This window comes from Anser brachyrhynchus, assembly GCF_964034855.1.
Source record: "Anser brachyrhynchus genome assembly, chromosome: 10".
Classification (NCBI taxonomy): Eukaryota; Metazoa; Chordata; class Aves; order Anseriformes; family Anatidae; genus Anser; species Anser brachyrhynchus.
In genome coordinates, this window is record NC_137705.1 from 16,408,791 (window position 1) to 16,432,190 (window position 23,400).

Below are 23,400 nucleotides of genomic sequence, written 5' to 3' on the forward strand. Positions count from 1 at the left end.
GGAGCTGACACGGCTATGCATGGCACGGGGAGAGGGCTGTGCCCTGCTTCTGTTTTCTCACAGTCCCTGAACAGAAGGCCAGTATGGAGGCAGAAGTACCAAGTCACTTCTGCTAGGCAAATATTTTAGAAATGTTATTTCTGACACAGTCATCACTGAAAAGTGCCAGGGAAATGGGGTCTGCAAATGCAGCAGTCCCCACAGAGAATCTGTCCAAGACAATGCAGGCAATACTTTGAGCCTTTTTTTTTTTTAATGAATAACATTCAGTAATCCAACAGTCAGAAATTAATCATCACGCAGATATTAGGCCTCTCTGTTAAAATAAGATGATTATTAAAGACTAAACAACAAAGCTGCCTTCATGTGGACAGGGCTTGCCTTCCTATCTACTTTCAGGTTAATATTGAAGTAAAACTTGTTCCAGATTAGACAGTAGTGTACCCACCTCTTTAAGCACCAGACTGATCTAGAAAAGAGAATGGAGCAGAACCGTGCCCTGACTTAGGTGTTGCAAGCCCCAGGCAATATACTCGATTCCTTCCCTGTTTCTGAACACGGCTCTGCCATCACGCCTCCTGTCTGACAACACACATGCCTTTTGGAGTCCCACAGCAGGACGATGGGCTGCTCAGCATGAGCAAAGGCCATGTGAGCTGTCTCTTACTCCTCTTCCCAGCCGATCTCCAAACAGCGTTTTGTTGCTAACAAACAGATTGTGACTCACTGAGACATTCAAAATTACATTCCTGCAATTTTCATTTTTACTTCGCTCACTCAAATCCAGCCCGTTGTGGCTTGCCCAACTTCTGTTTGGCAAATACTCCCTAGCTGGCCTCGTGTGTGTCTGAACATCAGTTCAAAAGGAGATCTAGCCAGGACAGGGTTAGAATAGACCAGTTTCCACACACAGACAAAAAGCAAACTGAACAAGTCTAAATTAAGCAAATTCTCGGGTCTTCCCAATACCAGTGCATCTGTCCCCCAAAAAATATAAAGCAAGAGCTCAAGCCAGCAAGGATGACCGCAGAGCCCAAGCCAAAGAGCAGGCAGCGTGAGACTTCCCAGAAAACACGCCACTGGTCTTCACGTTGTGGTGTTGGCAGGCCAGGGTGACATCACCGCATCGATGCGGTACCAAAAGCAGCCCATGTAGTTACTCTCTGAGCTGTGCAGTCCCTGCGTTCATTATTTTGGCCCCTTGTATGAGCACCCTATTGCTATGGCTTTAACTGCTGTCATATCAGAGAGCTGCCTTTCACGCTAGCCAACTAACCCGCATCAGAGAAGCAGCGACGTTACTGCCTGGAGGCTCCTTTGAATTCCATCTGTGTCTAGATTACCGTCTGTGCAGCCTCAGAGCGCCCGGCCATGCCTGCACCAGCATCCTGCCAAAAGCTGGGTGAAATCCTGTCTCTGCCCAGCCAGGGACCAGGCAGAAGCCACCCAGCAGGATGCCTGAGCAGGGTTGGCACCGACCGCGTAACAAGCTCTAACTTAACTTTCCAGATTGTATTCCAAATCTTGTGATATTTACACTCTCAGAACACCAGTTGATCACTCAGGAGGATGCCACGGGGCCAGGAGTGTCTTCCCCGACATGCAGACTTGCTTCAGGACAGCAGAATGGGAAGACAGGCATTACTGGGGCTGGTTAGGGCTAATACACTGCTAAGGTAAGTCAATATTTTGCCTGGTGTCAACTTCACAATCCATTCAATCATTGATCACAATATTTGAATTTGGCTTTTAAAGATGTTTGTGAAGAAACCCACTTCTGTTGTTTTACATTTACAGGGAGGTTTAAAGACTACAATGCTCTTAGAACATACCTAAGATGTTTTATTAATTCTTTCCTCCCAGGTGATTACAGGGCTCTACCCAAAGCAATGTTCGTGCTCCATTATCACGATGGACGTACACAAGCTTTCCCAGCTTCACTCAGTAGCTTTCACTGAGCAGTGCAATGAAAGAAAAGACAACATATTTCACCTTTCCTGCGGTAACAGCCATCCTAACTATCATTTTTGAGCTGACAGGACTGTCTGGAGCCAGGCATCCATTGCTGCTTCCTCATCAGCCTGACTCTAGTTCCAAGCAGCCCTTCAGAAACTCAATTACCCCGCTACGCGCTCAGATTTCCTCTCCCACTCCAAGCTCTCCCAACCACGTAGATGCCCCAGGAGAGGTAACAGAGCCTTACTGAAAGATCACAGCCCTGAAATTCCTTGCAGATGTGCAACTAACTTGCTCAGGAATACCATTGAGCCAACAGGTGGAAAAGACAGAGGAGAAGCTAAAGTAGCGCTAAAATACCCGCTGTTGAAGAAATAAGTAGCTCAGAAGACAGAAGTGATTTGGTGAAGGAGAAAGGCCATGGATTTCTGTCTATGAAGATGTTGAAAATACTCATATTATTTCAACCAAGTGACTGCATTTCAAAGGAATCTTTGTGGAACAGAACAGCCCAGGTAACAACATAGCTGGATTTCATTTTCCTAAGACCCTTAAAAGCTGTATTCTTAGGTAAAGAAGGTGTCTGGGTATCTGTTTGGTTTTCCTTGTCCTGTAGGTTCCTGGAAAAACATTGCCTCAATGTTTGAGGGTCTTGGCATTTCAGCATTTTCTACAGCGATATTTGTCTGCCTGGCTTCCTAATCTAAACACCAGTCATGAAGCGGGTTCTCCAACATCCATTTTCAATTTCTCCAAAGTAAACATACTAGAGGCTGCTAAATGTTCTCCCTCTATACGTATCGCAAACTCTCAGCTATCCTTTACATTACAGTAAATGTTATGTTTACATAATATGTACTTTACGTTACGGATTATGTTACTGCACTCCTGGTACAGCCTGCCCAGGACCTTTCAGCATCCAGCTCTGTTTTCCACTGCACACAACTTAGTTAAGTTTTAGCTCCTTGTGTTGCGATTTTCCAAAACAAGTAGCTCTCTCAAGCTGGACTATAAGCTATTATAAGATTATATCTTAAAAAAATAATTTTTTTTTTCCACAGCCTAACCCTCTGCTATGCCACCCAAATGAGACAAGCGTTTCACTGAGAAATGCTCGTGTCCGTATGACTTGGAACAAGTCCACAATGTACATTTGCATTATCCTTCCTCTTGAGGAGCAGCATATAATAGAGGAAGGACTCAACAAGACCAGTAAATAAATCCAGTCAATCAAATGACAAATAAATGACGAACAGTTGCACGCTGCAGATGCATCTCAAGTCTGACCCGATGTAGTCTCACTCAGCCAGTCCCCAAGCTGTCCTCAACAGAGTGCCAACCGTGCAGTGGTTTAATTAACTGAATTAATTAGGAAAACAAAACAAAAAAAAAAAAAAAAAAGGGAGGGAAGGGAACCACACACCCCTGTAGACTTCTAGGAGTTGTTAACACTAATTTTAAGCTGTGACCTCAGACCTGTGCCTACATATCCAGAGGATATTCACCTTTTAAGCCACAGTTTCCACTTCCCCGCTTACAGCTCATTCCTTAACACAAATACAACTTGATGGTATCTGAAGCATAAATCAGCAATGTGGCTAACATCTCCATCAGCTCTTCTAGGAATAAATGTTGTCATTTAAAAAGTGGTGATCAAGCTTGTAAAATTAAGGAAAGAAACATCACTAGCAACCCAAGTGATTCTGTTAACAAGCTGCATTCCTGCTTCAGGCTTTTGTCTGATAAAGCCACGTATACGACTGTATGAAAGGTCGTAAGTAGTTGTTGGAAGAGTGGAAAGTCCACATACAAGGCTTTCTACCATCTTGCAACTGCTGTTTAAGCTTTTAGTTGAGTCATTACTTCAGCTCCTGGAGCTGAGTCATTTCATCTGCCTTGTGCATGAACACACACAGAGCAGCTCCACGCTCGGCGCAAGCACGGGATAAGAGAGCAATCAGGTGAGCGGGAGAGTCTATTTCCCCCTGCACGAAAATGCAATTTCATTTTCAGCTGATACCTTTATTTCTACAGACTCTCAGCTCTAGAAACCCAAAGGTTTTTAATGAAGATATGCAATCTTCAGGACTTGAGGTGAGGACTAGAGGCATGTCATTATTAAAATCCACATCTCGCACCACCACATCCACACGCTGTTAAAAGACCACTTTGGCCTCTGAGCAAAGCTTGGCTCTTGTACTTAGGGACCGGGGAGGAAGAGGGAATAGGGGCGCGTAAGAGCAGCAACACCAGGGCGTTTGTGGGCCAGCAGCCATCAGCTCATCCACACCAACGCCCTGTGCTCATTCAGCCCTGGCCCTCCACGACCACAGTGTAGCCGTGGGCTGATGCCAGTTTTCAGGAGGTCTAAAAGAGAGGTTTGGCAGCAGGGCAGCTCTGTCCTGCTGCGCTGATGGAGCCCTGGGGGAGCGGCCCGGCGTAAGCGAGGTGCCACAAGGAGAAGGGTTTAGACAGGTCCAAGAACTTTCAACAGTGCAGAGAGCTAGTGACAGTATTCTGTGCTAAAATGATGCGCTTCTGGCTTTTTGTGTGAGTGTCCTTTTACACTGCCCAAATAATTAATTAAAAGAAGTACCAACTCTCTGAAGGTTGTTTCCACAGCTGCCTTTGTATGGCATGTGCATGCCATTTGTTGAAATATTATAAGACTTTATAAACATCAAGCATTACTAAAATAGATTTTTTTCCCCCCACTCACCCTCCCTCCCCCTTCTTCATTTCAAGTCTGTGTAAAACCTTTTGCAAAAGATCCAGATTCTCCCACTGAAACCAAGTGCCACTTGTCTGGAAATAGATATCTCTGCCTCAAAAAGCATCCAGAGCAGATGGGCAGGGACAAGATGCTCTGGTATCACAAGCTCATGCTGTCTCTCTGATTACACATCAGGGGAATGGTCAGAGGGGAGCACATGCCTGGCACTACCTCCTTCAGGCTTCTTTACCAAGGGGACCAACATTTAGCTGAAATGGAGAAGAGAGAAATTCATTTCAGTATTGGGGATACCAACGTGGATCCGAGTTGCCTTTAAATTCTCCTAATGCCCAGCTTCGGTGCCAGGCCTGAGCAAAAGAGGGGCGCACCCACCAAATGCTTTTCAGGAGAGCTGACCAAGAACAGGCAATCCAAGCTAAGAGCGAAACCCTGCAAGTTTTCCCTTCTCTAAAGAACTGGAAAACAGGGACACTTAGAAGTTCACAAGCTGCAGTTATTTCAGAACAGACAGAGCTGCTTGCATCAAGCTTTATTTTTACAGAGTGTGAATAATTTCTCACTTGAAGGTAGCTGGGATCATTCTGCTGTTGGTATCTCTGTCATCAGCGACGCTAAAAATACAGAAACCTCCAAATTCAGCCACGGCGTGCTGTCAGCTCTGGGCTCATGCACACGGCTGCCAGGTCTCCTTCACCTGCTGACAGCGAGCAGCAGCAGCAGGCGCTGCCACCTTTCAGCTCAGGCCTCTGATGCGCAGCACCAGGCCCACCCTCTGCGCACACGCACAGCTCTTGCTTCCCGGTTTATCCCCAACAGGAAATATTTGATTTTTCCTCCTGCTCTGACAAAGAACGGCAGCCTGTAATTACAGCTAATCCTGTAAAGGTTGCGGTGCTGTCATGCACTTTTGCTCTCGCCCTTGCTCGAGGGACCGCACAGCTGCCTCCACTGCACTGCACCAGCAGCTTACGCCCAGCAAGAATTTACATTACCCAAGTTTGCCCATAAAACAGCAGCTAGACAGCAAGCCAGTAACGAAACCTTCATTTTAATTGATTATTTACATACACCTTAATGTCCACCCCCTCCAAAAGAGAAATTATCTCGCAACATACGAAGATAGCTGTGCTAATTATGATTTCAGTTGCCATAAAACAGTCTTCAAATGAGGTCCATCCCATTGGGTTATAAACAAGGTCTCGGGGTGTGGTTTGCTCTACAAGGAGCAACAGCTGCAGCTTCACCAGCAGCGTGTGTTTTCACCTACAGGGGATTGTGCAACTGCGTGCCACTAGCTGTAGCAAAGGGCAGAACTGGTTTTTACACCGACTTAAGATAAATGCATGGACAAAAAGTCCATTGGATATAGGCTCTGGTTCTGGAAACCTTTAAACAACTGTCTGAGGGAAAACAGAAGAGTGTTGAGGGAGGAAATGCTCTGCACCAGCCACCTCCTGGATCTAGTACCGCTTCGCCACTGCACATCTGGAATTTACGAGATGAGCCTTGGTCTCACCTCCTTTGGCTGTTGCAAGGAGCCGGCTGGAAGTCAGGCTTCCCACCAGCTTAGACCTAGCAGCAGCCTGACCAGGGGGGCTCTGCGTCCTCATCCTCAATGCCAGGATAAGTGCTTTGCCAAGGGGAGGTGAAAAAACAAAAAGCCCTTCATAGTGCTGCTGGGTCTGCTTTGAGATGGCTGAAGTCTGGTCGAACGCTGAAATTTAGGATTTGCATTAGTAACACCACTGTCTTTGGTCTGGGTTGCACAATGTGGTATTTCATACACTGGCACAGGAATCTCATTCTGCTTCCCTTGGGAGAGCTGCTCCTCTGCCTCTTACAGTACTAGATGTTAAGTTGATATTTGAAGGTATCTGTAAGGGAACTCAGTATTTTAACAACTTTGTTATCCAGCAAATTTCAGCATGGTACCAGCTATAATCAAGAACTTGTCTGACATTATGGAAACAAAGCCAGGGCACCACGTCTCTCAGAAGACAAGAAACGTGACGCATCCAGTATTTTCATTTGCCCAATGCAGCGATGGGAAGACAGGGAGATGTCCTCAAATTCATTATCAGTACACCACCCTCCTTCCCAGTGGAAAAGGGGGTGTCCCTCCAGCACGCGCCAAGACTGACCCTCAGCAGAACAGCCTGACCCTGCCGCGGGGCAGGCAGGGACACCAGGCCTGGCTTCCAGAGAGCCCGGGGCAAGCAGCTGCAGTTCCAGCAGTGGCCATTTGAAAGAGCAGAACTGTTGTGCTCAGCTCCACATCATTTCTGCAGAACCAACAGCAGGACCCGTCACGAGAGAGTTAAAAGAAAACACTGCCGAGACTACAGAGATTGCTGGCCAAGTCATCGAGGGCTCTTGTACCTCTGATGCCTTTTGTGCTGACGCATGCAGGTTTTGACGCAGAACTTTGTTCGGTGGAGATAAACCACGTGCCCTCAGTGCTCAGCAGTCAGTCTCCCAAGTGCATTGCCCTTCTTTTTGTCCCTTGCATTCGGAAAGATTTATAAAATAATTTTATCGGCTCACTTCAGCGCCCTGAGTTATGTTCTGCAATAATTGTGAAATCCCCACGTGGCAGCTGAACATAACAGAGACATCGCTGCGAAGGGCCTGCTGCGAATTCTGCCCAGTGCCTGTACGCCACAGATGCTCCTTCCCAGTGTAGCTGAACCAAGCCCATGGCGGTTTCATATTGGAGGAATTTCTCCAACAGATCTCACCTCAGTGAGGGAAAAAAAAAATAATTATGCTTCCCTGCCACCCCCAATGGAAAACCAACCCAAAACACGTGGCTTAAGGCCAAGAGAGGGCTCTCCCAACCTTTGAGCTAACAATTAAAATATTTTATAAACAAATAACTGCATGGTTTCTGTTTTAATCTGTCTCCTTCCAGACAGATACTGACGTAAAAAAAAAAAAAAAAGGAAGGGCTGCAAATACAAATGCTAGAGGCTTCTCCTTATATCTGTTCGTCATAGTCACATGCTTTCTCCTCCCCACGCATACTTTTTAAAGATAAAATCCTATCTTCAAAGCTGCCTCTTTACACCATTTCCAACTGCCTCACTGTTTTGGTTTCCGTTTTCTAGACAAATTCTCAGGTCTGAAGCCACTGCCTTTGGGTGCCCACAAGTTGACTTTCACGTACGGAACACCTTCAAAGGCAGGAGGCATACCGTGTTTTTCAAAATAGGGTTCAAATGGTGATGACAAGGAGACGGACTCTGGAGCACAACAAAGCTCATGGCTTTGTGGAGCAGGAGCAATGCCCTGGCCCTGTAGAGGTCTCAGGTCTGAGCTGGGTTGTGTGATTTAGTCACTCATAAACTTAAATAGCGGTCAACTCTGCATTTATATTCAAGATGGAGACAGTCCCTTGGGAACAGCAGAGGCATCTCCTGAAATGGGTTTGCAAGAAAACTTTCACATCATGTCTCTGAGTTCCCTCGGACCAGCACAGCCCACTGATGCCAGCTGTTCAGTTCACACCAGCAGGGACAGGACCGATTGCTATTAAACTTGCAACATTCTGTTTTTGAAATTGGCTGATTGTGCCTGAGCCATTAAGTGCTTCTGGAAGGCTGATGGACTGATGTTATTGATTGGGATGATGTGGCTGCCAACAGAGAGGCTGCACAGAGCATTTCAGAGCCCAATTTTGTTGCAACACTAAACTGCATTGTCCATAAAAGCCTTGGAAAAAGGCCGTCATCAGAGCTTTGTGATCAGTCACCTCCTAGAAACACTGCCAAAACTGCCTCCACAAGGCTTCTTCAGCAGGTCTCGCTGCTCTTGCCTTCACCTCCTACCCCCTGTTCCCTGGAATCGGCTCTTCTCCCCCAAACATTACCTGCTTGCTTGTAATGCTTTTGGCCCCCTTGCAGCCTCCAGCATCGCAGCCTCCTGAGCTCCCCCTGTCCCCACCAGCCCTCGTGGCAGGGGCAGACCACAGACACACAGGTCCCGCAGGCACCAGCGTGGCCCCCCAGCATTGTCGCTAGCGGGGGACTGCTGGCACAGGCTACACAGCGTGTCCCTCACGCTTATGAATTATCTCTTTGCAGTTTCATTATCAAAACTGGAGAAGGTTTGCTTAATGCCTCCCTGAGTTTTCTTAAAGGCTGATTCTTCACTGTTGCCCTTAAATAACAGTAACACAATTGGGATTTCCCTGAGGCTGAAGCTAGAAGGTATATAAACATTCACGTTATGTTCCTTCTTAGGGGATCCCCTGCCCCTTTACAAACTGCACAGGCATAACAAAACAACGGAATGAAGCAGGCAAACATACACTGAAATATCCACCATAAAATTTCAGTGCCCAGGTATTCCCACCAATAGCCTTCAGCTTAAGCACGTGAGATTGGGCTAGTACTACAAAAACAAACATTGCTTCAGCTTTGCAATCAAACCAGCAGGAAAAGGAGGAGATCTGGGCGAGCCCCTCCTGGTGCAACCAGGTGCAGAGCCATGCAGCGGGTTACAAAGCTCCCCAGCTGGCACCAAACGCGCCTCCGTTTTGTAGAAAACAGGAGCAATTGAGGCTCAGCAAATTTTGGGAATTCTGTATGGGAAATAGCCTCCTGGGTGTCTGTTGGTTGGAACTGCAGGCTGCCAGCTTTCTATATAACCTTGGTAAAATACTGGAATTAAGCTGGCTGGATAAGTCTCAAAGGTACTGCGTATGAATACACCACATCCAGTCCTCCCTTAGGGAGACATTTGCTAGAATGCAAACGGGATTCCTAAAACAGGAAAATCCTAACAGGAGCAGTTCCTTCATCCAAGCAGGACAAACAGATCAAGGGACTTCAGTAACCATAACTGAAAAGCACAGTCCAAATTGCCCAAGTGCCTGACTGTCAGATTAGAGCTGCTCCCACTGGCGTCCCCCTGTCCCCCCAGTAAATCCCGTCTCTCTTGCAGACATAGGGGAGGCTGCTGTGAAAATGACACTCCAGGTCACGCAAGATCACTTTGCGCTGAAAAATGCTTACACTCAATTTCTCTCCAGTTCAGTTAGCCTTTGGGCCGTCTTCCTAACTTTGACAGTAACATCTGTCACATAAAATCAGTTCTGGAAGTTTTTGTTTTTTTTTTTAAATTTCTTTATATGAATGTTCTGTATTTGAAAAGGCAGAAGGCAGACAGGAGCAGGGAAAGGAGGAATGAGCACGTCCCAGTGGAGTAACAGAGGACAAGGTTAGAAAATGTGAAAAATGTGAAAATGCCCACATGCTGCTGCTGCTACAGCACCGCTGCTGCAGCCACAGCGGTCCAAAGACGGTTCAACCAATTCACACCTCCCCGAACTTTTGTAGCCTCCAGTTCAGACTTGAAAAAGATCTTCAGGACCATTTCTTCCCAATTTCATTCCCAGTTGTAGCAGCTGGTTTATTCTGAGATATTCTTCTCAGAACCCCCGTCTTGCTGGCCCTAGCAGAGACAGGCATCTGGCTCACTGTGTCCAACATCCTGCATTTTGCCACCCAGTTTTCCCAGGCACAAAAGCCAGTGTATCATCCTGTACAGCTTCTCAGAAGCAGTTACGGAACTGGAACAGCAGCCAATGAGGGCAATGACACTCCAGCAGGAAGGGAACAATTCTGGTCCCATGCCCCAGCCCGTCCCCAACAGGACAAGGACATCACCTCCAGCAGGAGCAAAGTGTCAGCCAGCGCTGGCTCCTCCCCTGGTCCTGGGTCAGAGCGGCTGAGATTTCATCACAAGGCCTGGGAATGGGGATCAAGTCATTAAACAAGAACCCTTGTTTCCATTCAAGCGATTAGAAAGAAAAAGGAAAAACTCCACGTCACCAGATTCATGATTGCCGGAGGCTTTCAGCGCTGCAGGTCTCAATTAGCAGCCACCCAGCCATTAGCAGAGATACCAGCCTGCTGTGCCTTCTGCACGAGGTGTGCATACTGCACTGTCAAAGCTTTGACTCACAGCTATTTATGGGATGGCAGATACACCCTGTGGGACAAATGTAAATGCCTCCCCTGGTCAAGCCTGTCTCAGACGCCATTCAGTGGGACTTCACAAGATTAGCCCTTCAGGCAGAGCTGAATTTTAGATATCCTTCTTTAATACTGCACTGAAATGGTCACCACCAATTCCTATCAGTGTCAGTAGAAGCTAATGCCAGGCCTCTGTGTGCAGCCCTGACTTTCTCTTTAAAGATTTATCAGGTTCACACCATAGCAGTGCTATCAGCTAGCTCTTAGAAACAGCCTTGGAGTGCACGGGCGTGAGCCTGCTCACAGATACCCACATTAAGCCAAGAACAGAACTTATTCCTTATTGCTAATAGGGGAAAGAGAACAAAAGTGAAAGTGCCATAAATAAATCAAAGGCCAATTGCTGCCCTTAGCTGTACATGAGATGGAAGGGATCATCTAGGACAGACAAGATAATCGAGTCTGAGGAAGCATGCCGAGGACAGGGCTGCGTGCTGCCCCTGCCTCTCACCCCACGGACACTGCCAGCAAGGCAAAGTCTGCTGCTCCTTGTGCAACCACACGGACTCTGGACCACACCACAGGCAAGTGCGGATGACGGCCGCCAGCCCGGACACATCCGAGACCCCCAGCTAGGGGAGCCCAGCGAGGCACCCGCCAGCGGGATAGGTGCAGCCGCACAGAGCTGGCACTGAGACAGCCAGCCACGAACCCTCTCCTTCGGCGGGTTTCTGAACAAGAGGGGACAACTCTGTGCCAGAAGCTCTGCTGACACAGGTAGGCAGAGCTCCACAGATACCGGTGCCTCTGCCAGTAGCTGACAGCTGAGGACTGGCTCTGAATCGCCTTAACCACATCGGCGCCTGCTACATTTCAAGTGGGAGCAAGATGGTTTGGGTTTTCTCAATGCACCTTTCAAGCCACGGTGAAGAGAAGCCAGGAGGGAAAGATGAATGCAATATTTACATAAAGCAATGAATGGGCTTACTAGAAAGGCTCTCCTAGTGCCAGTGTTTTTCCCTCAGTGAGGTTTCACTGCATTGCTGTATTCCCCTTTGGTTTGTCAGCCATCTTTCTCCTTTATTAGGAAGGAAACATTCATGCCCTGCAGCTCACTCAGATGGCAAGACTTGAAATATTGCATGCATGCTCCACACCAAAAAAAAATATACAGCCTCAAAACATTTTCTTTTAGGAAAACATCTCCAAAATGTAGTACTAGGAGGATCAATTCAGGCCATGCTGCCACAACCCAGCCTTAACTTCATTCCCCCTGGCACAGCAGTACTTCTCCTTGCTTTCCTCCTTGAAGAATTACATCTCATGGAAACCTGGCCTTGCTCTTAGCTACTCCAAAACCTGAGCCAACGCGGTAGCAGGGCTGGCTTTAATACACCTTGACACTTTCACTAGTTAAGGGTTATAAGAGGCTATAACAATCTCAGGGCAATTCTTCTCCTAGTCCTGGCAACAGAAAATGAAGCAAGCTCTCCCAGCTGCAACAAGGGAATGGGAGCAGGGACAGCATTGAGACTTCAAGGGAAAGCTCCCACGAGTTTCTTATCATAGGACTATTTCCTTCCTCTTTGCATCAATTTTTCCTGCCAGGACTGAATGTTGTAGCTACGTCATAATGAAGAATTGGATCTATTACAGCACATGGGAAATCCATTTTCATAGAAATTCAGGTTTGCTGCAGGTGAAAGGAGTTGTGCAAAAGGAGCCTGTTAAAATGTAACCAGTCATCGGATGTACCAGTTAATCATCGACATGGAAGCTTGTCCCCTCTAATAATAATTTTCCATGGTTGCAGAATTAAAACTTAACTGGTCATTGGCTTCAGAAATGACCTTGTCTGACAGGGAAGAGAGAAGGGGAAACAACAGTAACACGACCTTCCAATGTAAATTCTGGACGAGGACAGGAGGGGAGAAAACCACTGCTGGTACATTCCAGCTGACTCGCGATTGACTTCAACCTGCCGGCAACCTCCTGCCTTCAGGGGCAGCAGGGTCGTGCCAACTTAAAAGGGTGAACTGAGCACTGTATTTTCATGAAGACGCCTACCAACACGGTTTATCAGGCACATAGGAACACTCTGGGGAAGGCCCAGAAACATCACTGCATTTGGACCTGACTGTGCCAGCAGGGATGGATGCCTTTCCGCACAGCCACCCCAAGCACATGGGATGTTGCAGGGACAAGAGATGGAAACATCACAAAAGTATTTAAAAATCCAAAGCACAGATGAAAGAGAGTGACCAAACAGATACAAAGTGTGACAACCCCCCTCACAGCATCCAGGATCAGCAGGAAAAAATTAAGAGGTTAAAACACTCTTGTACTCACAGTGTTAACACAATTTTACCATGGAACCTGCTGCAACTCCAGCATCACATGTAGAACTATTTTAGCCTGCTACTGATGGGGCAGAAATGAACTTCTTCCAAACAGACAACGAAGCAAGCAAAAGACAAAGAAAAGAAAATCACTAGACATGAAAATCTCTGCTTCCTATGACATCCAAGTCAGACTTCACCTGGTAGCCAGGTCTACTCAGGCAAGATGCTAGGGAGCCAGGGCTGGTCACACATGGGTCACCATCCACTTCTAGGGGTGGAGTCGGGGGGAAACAATGTACAACCAGATTTTTTTTACGGAAACTCAGTCACGCAGCAATGTAGAAAAGTGACTAGATGGACTGCCAAAACAGAAAAATCTGTTATCATCTGTTTTCTCTTTCAAAAAGCACCTTACTTAAGGCACTTCATTGACTGTGAGTAAAATCTAAGCTTATCTGACAATACAACTCACTCCAGCAGGTGATAAACCTACAAAGAAAAATCCATCATTTATGTAATTATGTATCCCAAGATCTAAAATAAAATGTAACTTAAGTTGGTCAAAACCATGGTGGTTGTTCAGCATCTCAGGGAACGCTTAAGTAACCATTAAAAAAAAAAAAAAAGAGAGAGAAAAAAAAGGGTTTGTTCAAATCATGTCAAAATTTTCGAAATCCTCACAAACCAAGAGCTCCCCAGCCAACAGACTCTTATCCTGCTTGTGGTCTTGGTTTCACTGAACATTTGCAACATGCAGCCTTGGAAGACAAAGTCCCTGGCAGGGCTGCTGATGAGCTGAAGTCTCCGAGCTTCCCTGGCACTCCGCTTTAAGCCAGCTTCCCCAGGTAGATCGCCCAGCAGCTGCAGGCCTGGCAGTTCCAGATCCACCCAGCTGTTTTGCCCACCAAAAAGGGGAATCTCAGGTCAGCTACTCAATGAGATCTTGCTGTTTTGGGAACTGTCCATGAGGAAACCTGGAGCTGCACTTCAGACTCCGCAGAAGCTCACAGAGACCAAAACACCATCATCTCAGTGACCTCGGTTTCGTGGGAAATCTTCCAACCAACTTCAGTGACACTACCTGCAAATACAGCTTGAGATCACGTGAAGAAAAAAAAACAACACTGTAAAAAGGAAGAAAGGACGTCTGGAAGAATGCTGCAGCTGTGATGCATGGAGTATTTATTGTTGGGTACCAGGAAAATTCTCCAGCACCATGACGAGTAAGAAGATGCCATTTACATTTGTTGCCTGGTTTCAGCAAGCTATTTTGTACTAAATTTCCCTGCTGATCCAGCTGCATCGTGATAGCAGGTGTCTGCTAACATCAATAACACGTTATTGCATTTTTCCCTTCCACCTTCAGGTGGAAGAGACACAATGCATCACTATACAATAGAGGAGGAGGAAGACGCTGCCTAATTTCCCATAGGATGCAATATTTATCCTGTAAGTGCGGATTAACTGAATAACTTGCTAGCTTTGTGTCAAGGCTTGTAAGAAGTGGTGACTAATCCTAGCTAGTGGGGATTAACAATGTTTGCCATGGGAAATGCGCCAGACTTTTCAATTATATCATGTCTTACAAACAGACTGCAATAGCTCTACATGAATACAACTATGTTCTTGCCACAGCACCGTGATAGCAGGGTACGTCCTTTCTGGTTTTCAATGCCACAGACTGGAGTGCAATGAGGTCCCCAGCAAGACCATCACATGGATGTACGGTAGTACCAGAGCCTTTTCTTCTCTAGAGCAGGGCAAGGAGAGGGGAAGGATCAGGCCTGCACCCTGATCCCTTCAGTTACATCTTACCAAGTATATGTTGCTTGTGCTGCCTTTGGTAGACTTAGTTACAAGAACACAATAGGAAGGCAACACATTATCACGGTAAATCACTAATTAGGCTTCCTATAGGCCCCCCTACATGCTCAGTGCAAAGCCAAGCACGTGCATTTAAACCGTTTTCAAGCTTGTGCCCTTTGGAGGAGTCTGGTCTCGGATGGAGCTGCTGACCCTTGAGAGAGCCGCAGAGGGCTCTCGCCGCAGCAGGACGTCCCCCCCAGCCAGACAGTTCGAGACAGGGACAGCCCGGGCAGTACAGAAGGGGTGTGGGTCGCCTCACAAAGGAGGCACTGAAAGCACGGAGGGGAAGACCAGGGCAGTAACTGGTGGTTCCAGTACTGCCAGGACTAAAACAGAACTGCAGAAGCTTTCTGAGGTTGTTCCACTCATTTCTTCCATCAGCCACAACGCTGGCGCAAATGTAACTGGAATGCACTAAGCAACCCCAGAAGTCCTTAGAAGAAAACTTCCCTTTGGGCCCTTTTCCGAACAGCTGCACAGCATAGCCAGAGGTGCAGAACAGCAATTGCAGGTGATTTTGGATGCCCGGCTTTCACAGTGCAGTACCAGCGCCACAACTTGAACAGCTTCTGCATCTTTATCCTGCTCTTGGAATCACAGAACCATGTAGGTTGGAGAAGACCTCCACGACCATCCAAATCCAACCATCAACATGACCTACCAGGTCCCGTCACCAAACCCTGTCCCTGACTGCCACTGCATTCACTGACCTACATACGGTTAAATTACCGACCTTATTAATTACAGCTAAATCACTGGCCTTAGCGACCTGCAGACACTAGTAGCTAGAGGGCAACAAAACCATGAGAGGGCACAAACTACAACAAGAATCCAAGTGCCCAGAGCAGCCTCTCACCCTGTGACGCAGAGCACGCTGCAGACTCCATCCCAGCTCACTGGAGGTGCCGTGGGGACACCCCGAGCACCGCAGCCGTGCAGAGGTGCCTCGCGCAGCTGGTCACTTCACTGCCCTCTGCACAGTGCCGGGGAGATGTGCGTGCCTTGGCAGGGCTCTTCCTGGCCACTCCAGATCATTTCTGCACACCCACGGCCAGATCAAGGGGTTCAGTCGGAGCCAGTTTGGATCTTCCACTTGGTCTTAAAGACCTCTGGAGAAAAAGCAATCAAAACCAAAACAAGTCACAGTGGCTAGACTTGTAAATATTGTTCTTCCACTCAATGACTTGACAGAGTCTGATACCCAGGAACCAAGCTGTTAACCTTGTAACTCTGCTGCTGGTAAGCTGCATTTAGGCACACCTATGGGAAGCTTTATGCATTGCATAATACAAAAATCCCTTTCTGTGCCCTTCTCAGAGCTCTCTTAACAAGCTACCTATTAACCTTAATTTTTCCCACATGTATCAGTAGTTATTACAACTTACCTGTGCTCCAAGGCGTTTGGGAATAACAGTAGCACAGAGGTAACTGGAGGGGAAGGAACATCTATCTATGCGTAAATACATGCGGCCGAACAGGACGTTTTGCAATGGCGTTGTCTGCCCAGTGACAGCTGTTCCAGCACATCTGAGATGTGCCGGTCCTTCTTCAGATCAGGGACTGATGTATTGTTTTTCTTTTAATTGGCCTGGAAGCAAATTGTTTCAGAAGTTTGCAAGAAGTTGAAACAACAGCATCTCACTAAATAAACTGCTCCATCTGAGGACACTTCGAACAGGTACATCCATAGGATGCTCTTTGTGCTGTCTCTTTCTCCTTATAAAACAAGAGACCATTACACAGGCTACCTGGAAAGAGTCAATCCTCCCCTTTGCCCCACTGAAATAAGAGGCTGGAAGCAAATCACCTCAATTTCAAGTTGTTTACATTAATTAAAATGTCCTGTGTTTTGGGCCAGCAAGAGAAAACGTCCCGGGTGAAGGACTCCGCAAGGCCTCCTGGCCCCTGGTGACTGCAGTGGTCTCTACAAGAAGCTTAGTGGAAAGGCAGCAAAACCCTTCACAAAATGGACTGCAGTCAATTGACAAGGCCATTCTGTGGGACAAGAAACTTAAATCCATCTTCTGCATCTTGATATAGAGAGGGGATTGGAAACTGGGTCTTGTGCCTCTCCCATGAGTGCCTTCGCTAGCTAGCGACAGGGAAGAGCACCACCACGCACTGGCTTTCTGAATATTTCCATGTGAAATACCTCATTTTCAGTGTATTTGTTTAGCTGTAGTTATTTGCCAAACACAAACAACTGCAAGGAGCTTAAGACTGGCTGAAAACACACTTTGGGGAAAAACAAGCTCGAAGCAGTAGGAGTCACAAAGGTGAGTTCACACGTGTCTTCTGGCTACTGTTCATCACCAGGTCTTTGGTGACTGGTGCAAACAGGGCTAGACACCATCACCACCACGTTACAGGACAGTGAACAGCGGACAGGAGGGAAGGGCAGGACCTCCACAGGCAGCGCTGTGCTCCACGGAGCTGCACTCAATCGACAGGTTGGCCCGGGGAGGTTTTCATTGTTCGTGTATGGACAGCTTGGTGTCAGCAGAGAGAAGTTTCCTGTCTGTAGGCAGTTATTTAAGTGATGAAGTTAACCATTTTGATCTATTTCCCATTCAAATATTCCTACAATCTTACAAGTCCTCCTTGTGATTTTCAGGTAGCTCTGAAGCGAGCTGGGAGCCAGGAGAAGCCCCTCTCTTTTCAGTAGGCAGGTCTGCAATGTCATAGGAGCCAAAACCAGAAGTGAGGATGACACGGAGCAGGGTTCAAGCTGTTGCATACCCCAGGCCTACCAGCGCAGGGTCCTCGCTTGCTTGGCTGCACCCAACAGCAGGGCTGGGCAAGAAAGCAGAAGCCAGAGGTGGAGATAAGACAGCAGCAGCTGCAGGGACCTGGGGAGCTGTGGGGATGGGCAGGAAGGACAAGGAGACCAGAGATGGGCAGGCTTTGGGTAGGGAGTAAGGTGGTGGAATTGAGACCTACTCCCAAGACACTGGGCTTTGCTACTCCAGATCCTGCTTGGGACAGAAAACCCACGGGCAGTCTCAAAGAAAGCTTCACTCATTTACAGGCTGCTGTAGAGAGCTGCTCCCTCAACAACTGGAAGTCCTGCCTCCATCTGTCCACGCCTGCCTTCCTTCTGCTGAACATTATGTTTAATGAATCATGCAACAACCTCTTCTTCCTTTATTTGCCAAAGAAACATATGGGGGGGAGGGGGGGCAATCAAAGATTCAGAACGTGACACTTACCAACCAGTCCACGTGCCTCTGAGCCTGACCACACCCTGGTATAGCAACTTGTCACAGGCGTTCAGACATAGCAGTAATTGGTGTTTGTACAAAAAACACAATGCAACAGTACCACCACCACCACCCAGCAGAGGAGAAGATGTCTTTCTGTGCCACGGAGATATGCTGCACAGCACTGCCCTGGAGCCTGACGGGAAAAGGAGTTGCACTAATTTCTCCAAAGCATGCTCTAACAAATAAGCTCATTAACTTCATCGCCGGGCAACGTTTCCAACCTGCTGTGGAACACAGGCCACCAATGGTATGGCCATCAGGCTGTACATCTGGGGGGCCAAGCCCAGACACCTTCAAAATGAGCAAGTATCAGGAGCTGGGCAGAAGCCCCACGCTGTTCCAACCAGCCACGTGTGGCTAGTGAGGGCCACACACGCAGCTGAGTCAGGTGCCCACTCCCTCTTTCTCTACAACTTGGCCTTCCTCCCAAGGAGCCACAACACAGCGTAAGCTGGCGCGCACAAGATGAGAAGCGGCCAGGGAAGCCACCACCATCACTGCCCCTAAAGCTGCCAGGAGCCTTACGGCAAGTGCCCCCAGAGCCCCTGCCCCAGGACCCTTCCCAGACAGTTCCCCGGCCCTGCAGTGAGCCTGTAACAGAGCAGGTGGTACCTACAGTGTCACGAGTAGGGAGCGGGACAGACGGCGCTGCCCACATGTAGCCCGGGACCCTGCAGCAACAAGGGATTTGCCAAACGGAAACAGAGCTGAAGCAGCTTCTGCTTGAGCCTTGCACCAGACGGGCAGCAGCAGGCGGGGACAAGTGCCAGCCTCTGCTCCCCTCCCTGCTGCCACCGCGCAGCACCCAGAGCCCAGCCACTGCTCCGACAACTTCACCGTGCCACCGCCGACCTCCCGTGGCACCCAGCTTTACACCTTGTACAGTGCAATCCCAGACCCGCTTTAGATTTCACCTGCCACAGCAGAAGCAAATGATCCACTAGCAATTCAAGCACTTCTCCTAACAACCTCTAAGTACCCGTCCTCTTTCCTATCATATGGCATCTTCTTGCGTTTGCACCAAGTCATGGAGAAGCACGTCAGAGAAGCTGTCTGTCCCAAGCTAGTGAGACTCCTGTTTAGTTTGCAGCGGGGTTCAGCAGCAGAATCATCCGGGGGGACTCTGATGGGAGAAGGCAGGGCATTTCTGGCTCAAGGGCACGCTCCCAAGGCTGAGGGGAGCACCGGCAGAATGGCTGCTTCTCCTACATGTGTCACAGAGCACGTGTTGAGATAAGGGATCGTTAGCAATTCAGCTGTACAAAAGTAATTGTATGAAACTGAGACAAACTAGAGAGCCTAATTCTGTCACCAATTCTGAAATCAGTATTTTTTATACCTTTATTTTACATATTTTATATTTTAATCTTACTCAGACTAAATATTAGGAAAAACTTCTTTACCATGAGGGTCGCCAAACATTGGAACAAGCTTTCTAGCAAGGTGTCTGATGCCCCGTGACTGCCAGTGTTCAATGCCCTCTGTAATATATTTTAACTTTTGGTTAGCTCTCAAGTGTCCAGGCAGTTGGACTTGATCTTTGCCCATCCCTGCAAACTGAACTATTCTAATTCTAATCTCTGTGTGCAGAGACAGAAGAAGAAAGAGCGGCAAAGTGTAGCTAGAGAGAAGTGAAGGCTCAGAACAAATCCCATTTCCCTCCATAGACCAGCTGTAGTCAAGATACCAATAGCATGGAGGGTATTCAAGGAAAAACAAGGGAGAAAAAATATAAAACAACAAGAAATTTTAAAAATAAGTGTCGCAACCTGTTCTCGGCTCTAGAAGAGATGGTACAAACTCGATTTTTCACGTCCTGCTGCGTTACGTTGCGGACACAGCCCCTCTTAGCTGCCTGCTGGTCCTCTAACAGCGAGGCAGACGCGCTGGCCATCACCAGTTCCTCCCAGCCCCTCCGTCTGGGAGGGCACCCAGCGTGGGCCATCTGGGAGGACCATCGGCAGGAACAGCAGGGCATTGGCAGGATCCACTCAGCCCTTTCCCCTCGTGAACCCTCATGCCCCAGGCAACAGCTGAAGCTTGTGGGTCGAGGTACCAATTAAGCACAAGCAAGGATAAAATCTCCAATTATTAATTTATTACCACCTTGTGCAATGAGCTCAAGGAAAGCTCCCACATGGTGGCATGCCATTTAAGCCATGCATTATTGGCAGGCAGGCAGCAAGACAGAGGTGCCAGTGGGGAGTTAGGCCCACGCAGATGGGGAACGTTCAGACTCGTGGCAGTCTCTGGCCAGAAACTGCATCTCTCCGGATGCACCTGAAATCACTGAGCCTGTGGCTAAAGGAAGCAGGCGAGGGGCATAAGGAAGAAAGAGATGAGAGACTGTATGAATTCTGCCATAACTCCCCAGCCATCCATATATTCTGGCCTGTCAGCATGTTTGCAATTAGTAAATAAGCAATCATTTAACTTCACCTGTCCCAAACACCTGCTCAGAGCAGGTCCCAAGCTGCAGAGGCCTGGCCGGGTTTCCAGACCCCCCATGAACAGGTCAGTCATCATGGAGAAACAGGAGACAAGTCTACAGCAGACAGGCACAGCAGCCTCCATAAGCAACTTACTCATCTGCTTCTGTTCCATAACCCAGCTCAAAGATTGGGTGGAAAGTCCTGGGATGACTGCGCAAACATTTCGCACACCGAGTGACTCACAGACATGCAGCCTGTGCTATCCTGAGTTTCCTCAAGCCCTTATACCCTGAGAAACTGTCAAAAAAAAATAAAAAAAGAAACAGAACAAAGCTGAAACATGTTAGTGCAAACCCAGCCTAGCTGATCTGTTACACTCAACAGGAACCTCTCCTCTTAGTTCAGCATGCTGCTTACCAGGCCAAAGGGAAACAAAATTAGCTCCTATCGACGGCTCTTCACTGAAATGACAGACACCCTCAGTGAAGGTTTCCGTGGAAGAGACAGCCACTTTAACTCCACGGCCCAGGCCAGCATCTTCTCGGGCAGTCTGAGCAGAGAAGAGACATGAAAACTCTTGCCTTCAGATGGGGAAGGGTTCGCATTGAAGTTAACTGTGCGCACACAGGCAAACAAGTTCATCATCAATTTTCTTCTGCAGCTCTGATCTCTGGAGTTGAGGAATGCTTCAGATTCCCATCTTTACAGCATAACCCTTTATGCTCCTGCTTTGGAGGACACGAGTTTTCCGTTCAGGTCCAAGCAGAACACCTAGACTAAGGCTTAATCTCAAAGAATTTTTAATCATGTACCCAAAACATTTAACTGTGTGCCTAAACTCGTGTGCATGAGCAGCCTCGCTAAAAGCAGGCTGTAAGCTGAGCACCAGCTTTGTCAAACAGAAAATGATGCTTTGCCTAGAAAAAACAATTGTGATTGCACAAATGTGCAACATGGTTATAGAACTGCTTCTCCCAGCTGAAGCTGCACACATCTCCTAGCTCCTATTCCAATACAGACTACAAGCAGCAAACTGACCCATGTGCATGTGTGGGGATGACGCAGATAAGGGGGATAAAGCAGATAAGGGGGATAAAGAGAGGAAGAAACACAGGGCATGTCTACACTGTACAACAGGGCACAATGCCGGGTTGGGATGGCAGTGCTGGGTTGCTGGATTGTTGCGTCCATACACGCTGAGAAGTACAAAAGTATAAATAAATTATGTACACACATACATATATGCACATTATATACATATGTACATGTATATACATACAATGTATATATATTGTATAGATATTGTATATATACAATGTATATACATACATTAAAAAAATGTAGGAGGTAAGAATGGCTCTGACAAAGCAAAATCAAAGGACAGCACCATTTTGCTGGCCCGTGGCCACACCAAGCTATTCCCTGGCACACCTATAATGCACAGGCCAGCTGGAGCACAGCGCTAGAAGAAAACTTGGGGCAAGCAGAAGGGCAGAAGGCAGGGTGGGAGAGGCGAGCACTTCTGCAACCCCACACAGATGAAAAACAAAAAGGTGAGGAGTTGTTATAGTTTGTGGGTTGCTACATATTGGTGCAGCTGTGGCAATCCTTAGGGCAAGAGGAAGAATTTAAACAGGAACTCCTGAGAGTTGAAAAGGCCAGTCGTGATGAACGATAGAGGATTAAATCACGTAACGAAATCAACTCCTCCATAGCTTGCAGGTGCCCTGCACAGCCTTGGAAGCTGCCTGCAGCACCCAGGACATGAGGAAACGCACTACCATACAACTCATTCCCGATACTTATTCCAAGGGACACGTGTCCTTCCATCTCCTGTTCATTAACCTACGTAACTTAAGGCAGACACGTCCCCTTGCTCTCCAGGGGCAGGACGGAAGAGGTGACGCGGGGCTGTGCATTCACAGGGCCCACCAGCTGCATGGGACAGACCTCGGCGATGGCTCGGTATCCCAAAGCAGAGCACTGGAAGGAGACAGAACCACAGAAACCTGACCTTTTACTCGCAATTGATTGCTGTTTTTTCAGGAACTTTCAAAAACTACAAGTAAAATGAAATTTTACATTGATTCTTTGTGCCAAAATGGGAGAAGGGGAGAGGAAAAACAAAGCCCCTCTTCACAAAAAGGGGAGTAAGAAATTCTTTAAATCTTATCCTTATCCACAAGAGTCCTAATTTCAACCTTTTCTAATAATAATAATAAAAAAAATCATCAGAACGTTGTGGCCAGTTTGCATTTTACTCTATTCCCTAGGACATGCACCTTATGGGCCTGGAAACAAGATGGCAGTTGTCAGAGAAACTGGCACATTTTTCACTTAAGTGTCAGTTTTGCTTAAGGACCTTTCTCTCACCCAACAAGCGGGCTGTTTCTGGAAACGCTCTATTTCACGCTGGCGTTCAGCCAGCAAGAATTTCACAGCTTCATTGCAAAAGGCCGAGGGTGGTACTGGACCATACCTCCACAGGTTCAGAACTGAGCCTTGACACTTATACATGATTTCACCACTCAAACCAAAAGCCAAGCCTCGTCTTGCCAATACCCAATCTCTGCAGCTATTAACCATTCCCTATTGCTCCGGGCCTTCTTTTCAAGTGAGACTAGTTAATCAACAGCTGCAGGTGTCTCGGTGTTCTTCTGCTCTTCACTGCCCTCCCAGCGTCTTGTCCCCACCAGCAACTGCAAGGAGCCAGAATGCCTTATGCTTAAACTCACGCCAGGACAGGAAGGACAAAGTCACAAACAGGAGAAGATGGGATTATCTGCTTGGCTGCTGCTTGCTCTGAAAGAGTTGCAAAGTCCAGGATGG

General features: G+C 47.6%; 1 protein-coding gene across 1 annotated transcript in view; it reads right to left on the reverse strand.

The window, feature by feature from the left end:
* The window catches only part of LOC308200551 (uncharacterized protein), a 293,039-nt gene that overhangs the window by 175,083 nt on the left and 94,556 nt on the right, over positions 1-23,400 (reverse strand). Inside the window, exons 10-13 of the mRNA XM_080606455.1 lie at positions 22,448-22,554; positions 20,989-21,121; positions 16,262-20,868; positions 15,733-15,985 (exon numbers count right to left, since the gene is read on the reverse strand). Of these exons, the coding sequence (XP_080462581.1) occupies positions 21,016-21,121; positions 22,448-22,554 (213 nt within the window). The 3' untranslated portion in view covers positions 15,733-15,985; positions 16,262-20,868; positions 20,989-21,015. The remainder of the gene's footprint in view (positions 1-15,732; positions 15,986-16,261; positions 20,869-20,988; positions 21,122-22,447; positions 22,555-23,400) is intronic.